This window comes from Cricetulus griseus, chromosome 2 (assembly GCF_003668045.3).
Source record: "Cricetulus griseus strain 17A/GY chromosome 2, alternate assembly CriGri-PICRH-1.0, whole genome shotgun sequence".
Taxonomy (NCBI): Eukaryota; Metazoa; Chordata; class Mammalia; order Rodentia; family Cricetidae; genus Cricetulus; species Cricetulus griseus.
Window position 1 is genome coordinate 147,781,004 of NC_048595.1, and position 9,040 is coordinate 147,790,043.

Consider the following 9,040-nt stretch of genomic DNA (forward strand, 5'->3'; position numbering starts at 1 on the left):
ATTTTGAGTCTTTAAAGAAAGAAATTAAAGAAGATACCAGAAAATGGTATCTTGGATAGGTAGGATCAACATAGTAAAAATGGCAATCTTGCCAAAAGCAATCCACAGATTCAATGCAATCCCCATCAAAATCCCAGCACAATTATTCACAGACCTTGAAAGAACAATTCTCAACTTTATATGGAGAAACAAAAGACCCAGGATAGCCAAAACAGTTCTGTACAATAAAGGAACTTCTGGAGGCATACCATCCCTGACTTCAAGCTCTATTACAGAGCTATAGTCCTGGGAACAGCTTGGTATTGGCACAAAAATAGACAGGTAGACCAATGGAATAGAGTTGAAACCCCTGAAATTAACCCACACACCTACAAACACCTGATTTTTGACAAACAATCCAAATTTATACGATGGAACAAAGAGAACATCTTCAACAAATGGTGCTGGCATAACTGGATCCTGGCATGTAGAAGACTGCAAATAGATCCAATACTATTGCCCTGCACAAAACTTAAGTCAAAATGGATCAAAGACCTCAACATAAATCCAGCCATACTGAACCTATTAGAAGACAAAGTAGGAAATACCATAGAATTAATTGGTACAGGAGACTACTTCCTGAACATTACACCTGTAGCACAGACACTGAGATCAACAATTGACAAATGGGACCTCCTGAAACTGAGAAGCTTCTGTAAGGCAAAGGACACAGTCAGCAAGGCAAAACGGCAGCCCACAGACTGGGAAAATATATTCACCAACCCAACATCTGACAGAGGGCTGATCTCCAAAATATACAAAGAACTCAAGAAGCTAGTCTCCAAAACACCAAACAATCCAATTAAAAAGTGGGGTGCAGAACTAAATAGACAATTCTCAATAGAGGAATCTAAAATGGCTGAAAGACACATAGGAAAGTGTTCAACATCCTTAGCCATCAGGGAAATGCAAATCAAAACAACTCTGAGATACCATCTTACTCCTGTCAGAATGACTAAAATAAAAAACACCAATGATAGTTTATGCTGGAGAGGATGTGGAGAAAGAGGAATACTTCTCCACTGCTGGTGGGAGTGCCAACTCATACAGGCGCTTTGGAAATCAGTATGGCGATTCCTCAAGAAAATGGGAATGAGTCTACCACAAGATTCAGCAATTCCACTCTTAGGCATATACCCAAAAGAAACACATTCATACAACAAGGACATCTGTTCAACGATATTCATAGCAGCACTATTTGTAATAGCCAGAAACTGGAAGTATCCTAGATGCCCCTCAACTGAAGAATGGATAGAGAAAATGTGGTACATTTACACAATGGAGTACTCAGCAGAAAAACAAAACAAAACAAAACAATGGATTCTTGAAATTTGCAGGAAAATGGATAAACTAGAAGAAACCATTCTGAGCGAGGTAACCCAGTCACAAAAAGACAGGCATTGTATGTACTTACTCACATGTGGGTTTTAGACATAGAGTAAAGGATTACCAGCCTACAATCCACACTGCCAGAGAAGCTAGTAAACAAGGAGGACCCTAAGAGAGACATACATGGTCCCCTGGAGAAGGGGAAAGGATCAAGATCCCCTGAGCAAATTGAGAGCATGGGAAGAGGGGGGAGGGAGCTAGGAGAATGAGAAGGGGAGAAGAGGAGTGATGCAGAGGTCATGAAGGAGCAGAAAGGTTGAGTCCGGGGAAGAATAGAAGATAACAAGAATGGAGATACCATAATAAAGGGAGACATTTTAGTTTACAGAGAAATCAGGCACTAGGGAAATGTCTGGAGATCTGCAAAGATGACACCAGCTAACAATCTAAGCAACAGAGGAGAGGGTACCTTAAATGCCCTCTCCTGATAATGAGATTGATGACTGACTTATATGCCACCCGATAGCCCTCATCTATCAGATGGTGGAAGTAGAAGCAGACACCCACAACTAATCACTGAACTGAGTTGGAATCCAGATGCAGAGAAGGACGAGTGAAGAGCAAAGTGGTTCAGACCAGGCTGGTGAAACCCACAGAAACAGCTGACCTGAACAAAGGGGAGCTCTTTGTCCCCAGACTGATAGCTGGGATACCAGCATGGGACTGATCCAGACCCCAGGAACATGGGTTTCAGTGAGGAAACCTCGAAAATCTACAGGACCTCCTGTAGTAATTCAGTACTTATCCTTAGCATAGGTGTGGACTTTGGGAGCCAATTTCACATAGAGGAATCCTCCCTGAGCCAAGACACACGGGGGTGGACCTAGGCCCTATCCCAAAGGATATGATAGACTCTGATGACACCCTATGGAAGGCCTCACCATCCAGGGGAAGCAGAAAGGATATGTTATAGGTAAGGTTTTAGTTGGGGGGGGGGCGGTAGGGGAGGATAGAAGGAAGAAGGGAACAGGGATTGTCATGTAAAAAACAATCTTGTTTCTAATTCAAATAAAAAAATCTGCAAAAAAAAAAGAAAAAAATGTTTACATGTTTTTCTTAGAAGGAATTGGGGGGCTCATTTAGAGAAGCCCCCAGCTCTTCAGTCAAGAATCTTGCCCCTCCTCCATTATTCACACAGAAACAGAACTAATCTGTCTCTGGAGGAGACATGTCTAGTCTGTGATTCACCCAGGGTGTCTGGGGTGGTGACTGGCAGTGCATTCTAGTGGATTAACTATTTTGGGAAAGTATCTTAGTGTATTGCTCTGCCTAAGGAGGCTCCATTTTACTGGCATTGTCTTGGAGCCACTGTTATAAAGCATCATTTTCTTTTGTTTACCTCCAGGTCCGTGGAAGACGAGGAAAGACCCTTCGCACTGGGAATGCAGTTTGTTTTGTTGCGAACACTTGGTATGTCCCTGGATTCCCCAGTGTGCCCTTCATCTCCCTTTGTGACAGGCAAATGCTATCATCCTTTTAAAATGCAGGCTGAGTCACTTGGTGCCCTAGCGGGTAGACTGGACAGGTTTGTGGTGGAGAGAACGCTTTCACGTCCTCATTTTTCGATTTGAACTAGAAGTTGACAAGGTCATTCGATAAGACAATAGAAAGTAGAATTTAGGTTGGTTTCTTTTTGACTCTGAATACAAACTTGTACAGAATTCCCCCAGAGTTTTATACACTAAGGAATATGAGATCAAGACATTTGCAATGACCTTGTTATCCTGGCTCTTTGATCTCTTGCTGCCTTCTGACATGAATGTGTGGGAAACAGGTGTATATTATTAGTGACACTTTCCATTTCTTACTGCTTTAGGATAATTTTATTGGTTTGATTGAAGAGTACACTTGTAGAGTTTACTGAGGAAAAGATCTTAAAAAGCAAAAAAAGAAAGGCCACAAAATTACAAAGAGGCTTCACACACCAGCAAGGACAGCCCTGTGTGTCAGTGTGAATAGAACACGAAGATAACACATCACTCCTTGAAGTCTCGGGACCCTGAAGTGGGAAATGGACCTGGAAGCTGCCCACTGCTTCATCAGTGTGACAGTCCCTCAGTTGACTTCCTCAAGCTTATTTCCCTTAAGTGGCAGTCTGTCATTTTCTTCAGCTGGTGTTCCCCTGACTAATCAGAACCATTGTCCATGGGACAAGGGAAAAAAAAAAAACTGGTTTGTTTTTAATTCCCATTGAAGGGTGAAATATCTTTAAATGGTACCTTCCTCCCCTTTGAAGCATCCACAATCCCTGGAATTGCTTGCAATGAGTCAGAGTTGGTGGCCTGAAGGCCAAAGTAAAGTACAGTTAACTGCCAGCAGGAAGAAGTCCCTGGTGTGGTTTGTTGTTTGGTGCCAATGGGACTTTGTTATTTCAAGGTTGCTGGTTAAAGAGGACTCAGATACAATTGCACACAGTTAAGAATTATGCCTTGTGCTTTCTGTCGTCAAGTAAAAGGTGCTGCTTTTGTTGTTGTTTAGTGGTTTGTATTTATTTATTTATTTTTGACAGGGTCTTGCTATTCGTACAGTCCTACCTGGCCTGGAATTTCTTAGGTGTTCCTTCAGTTTATGGTGATTTCTTCCCATCTCTTCTTCCCAAATGTTGAGATTATAGTTGGGTACCATGTGCCTGGTTAAAAAAAAAAGAAAGATGTTTTTAAAGACAGGAATTTGTCAAAGTGATGAGTGAGTTTAAAAAAAAAGAGAGAGAAAAAAATTTAAGTTGGCTCTGCTCATTTCTAAAGGGAGCTGGGTTATTTGACATGAATCTGGGGCAAAGGACAGCCACCTGCATGATCATTAATAAGCCAGGAAAGAACAACACCTGGCGCCTGTTCCTCAGCTCAATTTTGTCTTCACTTATATTGAGTGTGCAGATGTGTAGTTAAGCTAACCACTCGAATTTGATTTTTCCCAAATTTCAAGACAAAGAGCTTCTTAGTCCTTTAAGAAAGCTATCATTTAATCTTACCAGTAAGCTTTATTTTAAAGATTTATTTTATTATTTTTAACTATGTGCATTTATATGTGAATGTGTGTAGGTATGTGCGTGGGAGTATAGATGCCCCAGGAGGCCAGAGTTGTTGGATGCCCTGGAGGTGGAGTAAGGGTGACTGTGAGCTGCCTAAGTGGGGACTGGGAACCTAACTCATAACTTTGGAAAATCAGTCAGCTCTCTTAACTGTTGAGCAATCAGTGTCTCCAGCCCTGAGACCTCATTTTCTTTTTTTCTTTTTCTTTTTTTTTGTTGCAGATTTTTTATTTGAATTAGAAATAAGGTTTACATGACAATCCCAGTTCCCTCTCCCTCCCGTCCTCCCCTACCACCCCCCCAACTAAATTCCTACCTATCACATATCCTTTCTGCTCCCCCTGGATGGTGAGGCCTTTTACAGGGTGTCATCAGAGTCTATCATATCCTTTGGGATAGGGCCTAGGCCCACCCCCATGTGTCTTGGCTCAGGGAGTATCCCTCTATGTGGAATGGGCTCCCAAAGTCCACACCTATGCTAAGGATAAGTATTGAACAACTACAGGAGGTCCTGTAGATTTTTGAGGTTTCCTCACTGAAACCCATGTTCCTGGGGTCTGGATCAGTCCCGTGCTGGTATTCCAGCTATCAGTCTGGGGAGCAAGAGTTCCCCGATGTTCAGGTCAGCTGTTTCTGTGGGTTTCACCAGCCTGGAGACCTCATTTTTAATAAGCAGAAATTACTTTAAAATGTCCCATTCACAGACTCATGAGCTGGTAGATGTGTTCTTCCTTTCTTCTTTCCTTCTCTCTCTCTCTCTTTCTTTCTTTCTTTCTTTCTTTCTTTCTTTCTTTCTTTTTTTTTTTTTTTTGATACAGGATTTCTCTGTGTAGCCCTGGCTATCCTGGAACTCACTCTGTAGGCCAGACTGGCCTCGAACTCAGAGAGATCTGCCAGTCTCTTTTCCTGACTGCCACATCCTAGATGTCCTGTTTCATTTCATCTTTCTTTCTTGTCTTCTCTCCTTCCTTCCATGTTTCAACCTATCAGGCCTTACCTCTGTGCACTGTGACACAAGTTCTTAGAATGCACAGCACAAAAAAGGAGTAGGCTCTGTACCAAGGACTGTATGGGGTGACAAATGGCAGAGGCTTTAAGTAAATGCTCTTTGGTAGTTGATGATGCTAAGGTACATACAGGACATAATGGCAGCAGAGTGCTGTCCATGTGATCCAGGGGTTCAAAGCCAGATGAATGAGTTTGAGGTGGGGGCACATTTTTGGCCATGGGTGTGGTGGAATTCTATCTAGTTAAGCTTGCTTTCTTGTGAAATTGGAAGAGGCATCTGTCACACACAGCCCAGACATCAGAGCTTCTACTCCTCCTGGATCTTTAAGAAGGTTCAGAGATGTAGGCAGAGGTTATCTCCACACACCAAACACCTTTGTGAAGTTGCCATTGGAAGTGGATCTTGTCAGCAGCAGTGGGTCTGAGTGAAAGGGCAGCTCTATGCTGTATCCTTTAGTGGCCTGCCAAGCTTGCTCCATCAGATTCCCAGTCTGGAGAGGTGGGGTTCTTCACTGAGCTAGAGAAAAGCATTTCAGGATGAGTCAGTAGGAAGTTGAGTCGAGTATACTAATCAGACACTTGAGCATGGCCCACGCTGGTGGCAAGCGCTTAGGACAGTGACAGTCAGTATCCACTTGTGGTGCTGGGCTTCTCAGGACAGCGTGGCAATCTAATGTCTTATCACTAGCCATATACCCAATTTTGGTGGCCTCTGAACTTACTGTGTTTAAAGAGCTTCTAAGAAACTTTAAAAAATGTTTTTAGTTTTTCAGTAGATGAGATCAGAGGGTGGTTTTTGAAGTGCATTGGATGGGATTGTAGGCTGATAAGACAAAACTATAGGTCACTTGGTTGAATACCCCATTAAACTGGCTCACCATGGAGTTAAGATGTGTTTACACTATAAACAGGGTCATGATCTTGTCTGTGATAGTCTCAAATAAACAAACAAAAACCAAGGTGTACAGCTGAGAAAGGTCCTTAGCATGTAGGCCTTTTGCATACTTTTTGCTATTTTAACATTCTTTTTTGAAATACCTCCATATAAAAGAATATTGTCTTCATGTAGATAATAGTTTATTTTGTTAATTGTGCTGAGCTTCTTTGTGTGGATGTAGGGGCGGGGGCTGTTGGTAGTGTGGGACTTGTGTTGAAGCCAGAGGTTGGCATTTAGACATCTTCCCCCAATTGTTTTTCTACTTTATTATTTATTTATGTATTTATTGTTATAGGGTCAAACTACATATTCCTGATTGTGTTATAGGGTCAAACTACATATTCCTGACTGGCCTTGAACTTATTATAACCAGCCCAGACTGGTTTTGAGCTACAGACATCCTCCTGCTTCTGCCTCTGGAGTGCTGGTATTAAAGATCTGCACCTCCACATGTAGTTCTATCTTCTTTTATGAGTCAAGGTCTCCCTGAACCTGAAGTAGTTGAATATTTTGACTGGATTGGTGACCAGGGAACCCCCAGGGACCTGCCTGTCTCTTCCTTCCAGCTCTGGCATGACAGACACTGGCTGCCATGACAAGTTTTTTTTTTATTTTTTTTTTTAATGTGGGTTCTAGAGATCTGAATTCCTGTCCTCAGACATACACAACAAGGACTTTACCCATGGAGCTACCTCCCCAGCCCTTAGTGCTGAATTTCTTGACTCTAAGCTTCAAAAGACTCAGCCCAGATTCCAGGGTGAAGGGTCTCTTCCCATTCCCATGTCCTCTTAACATTCCTTGTCTTTCTATCCTGCTCCAACCTGACTTCAGGGGGACAAGAACCAATTATCAGTTTGAAAGGATTTCATGTTGGCATTTTTGACCATAGACAGTTCTTTCAACTCTACTGAAGTTTCACTGTCAAAATTCTACCACAAGTGTCCAGTGGAAGGACTCGGTAACCATACAAAGCAGTAGCTATTTTTATCAACCTAAAAAGCACTAAGGCAGTCTGAGTTATAAAGTTGAAAATGCTATGTCTTTGGTGTTTATTTTCATAAGGAAATTGCAATTAGATGAAAACGTCATTAAGAAAATTCAATTAAACAAAAATCATTCTCTTGGCATTTGACAAACCTTGCTAATCACAAATCTATTTTCTCTTATGGGATGTTATATCTTTCTGTTTCTCTTTCTCCCCATGACTGCAGCATACATTCCTACTCCAATTTACTTTGGAGCTGTGATTGACACCACCTGTATGCTCTGGCAGCAAGAATGTGGAGTGCAGGGATCTTGCTGGGAGTACAACGTGACGTCCTTTCGTTTCGTCTACTTCGGTTTGGCGGCTGGCCTCAAATTTGTTGGCTTTATTTTTATTTTCCTGGCCTGGTACTCTATCAAATACAAAGAGAATGAACTTCAGAGGCGGAGGTGCAGAGAATTCCCACTGAGCACTGTGAGTGAACTAGTGGGCCAGCCCAACAAAGCTGAGAAATATGCCCGGACTACATCATGCCCAGCCTTCAGCACCCAAGGGGAATTCCATGAAGAAACTGGTCGGCAAAAAGGATTCTCAGGCACCACACAGACTTATCCTGGGCCTTTCTCAGAAGCAATAAGTTCCTCTGCAGACCCTGGGCTGGACGAGAGCCCCAATGCTGCTCTGTAGTGTCCCTGCTGAAGCCTGGAAAAGGAAGACATGTTTTGTTGGTTGAGTCGAATATGGCAAGTTGAGAAACACCTGTGCCTTCTATGTTCCTTTTTTAAACCTCCACAGACACAATCCTCAAACCAACAAAACTCACTATACACAGCCACTATTGATTGAGGGCTGGATACCTCAACAAGACCGAAAGCCTTCCCCCTCTTTTGTTCAGGGAGGAGCTTAGATACATCTCTTACCATTTCTGCTGGGTTCATTTAATGCTCATGCACCTGTTTGGTAGAAGCCTGAGGTCCATGGTTAACCATGGGAAAGGCTATGACTACACATATCATTAGCATACACTCCAGAGAAAGGTGAGCTTGACCATGACTTTGCATGTGCAAGTCAGAGTTTTTAGATTTGAACACCTACTGTGAGTTCTGCTCCAAAGCACAACTGAATTTGCCTCAACTATGCAATTGGATTGGAACAATGGAAGTGTGGTGTGCCCCTTTGGCTTTCAGAGAATGAAGCAGTTATGGTTTTTTTGATAATAGAAAGCTGAATGTTTCCCTAAAGCACTGGTAATAGCATTTTAAGCCATAGCAGACGTATCAATCAGGTAGAAAAATTTCAAATGCTTCAAAGAACTGTATATGCAATGTAATGAATGACCACAGAATTTCCTAAGATATAGTTTTCTCTTAGTCTGTTTACTCCATCATAAAGTAGATCAAGAGGCTGCTGAATCATACATCTGGTAGCTTGAATATTGAATATTTAAACTACAGTATTCTTTCATAAGGGGCTTTAAAACTAGTGTGCTAAACAATATGACTAGAAACTGTAATTTGAAATGCTTAACAAGGAAGAGCATGATGGCTTTCTCATCTGGGAAAATGGCTGTTAAAATTCAACTCTGAAGAACACACTGAAAGTATCTAAGAGTTACTACTACCTTGACATGAAAGTAGTTGATTAAGAATTT

The 9,040-nt window shown here is 42.0% G+C and overlaps 1 protein-coding gene across 3 annotated transcripts in view; it reads left to right on the top strand.

Annotated features, from left to right (window-relative positions):
• Slco5a1 (solute carrier organic anion transporter family member 5A1) overlaps nt 1–8,400 on the top strand; it is a 150,665-nt gene extending 142,265 nt beyond the window's left edge. For 2 of the 3 annotated variants that reach the window (XM_027398837.2, XM_035440006.1), the window contains 2 exons: nt 2,774–2,838; nt 7,616–8,400. In XM_027398837.2, coding sequence (XP_027254638.1) covers nt 2,774–2,838; nt 7,616–8,076 — 526 coding nt within the window. In that variant the 3' untranslated portion in view covers nt 8,077–8,400. The remainder of the gene's footprint in view (nt 1–2,773; nt 2,839–7,615) is intronic. The other variant, XM_035440007.1, reaches the window with a different exon arrangement.
• The last annotated feature ends 640 nt before the right edge of the window (nt 8,401–9,040 follow it).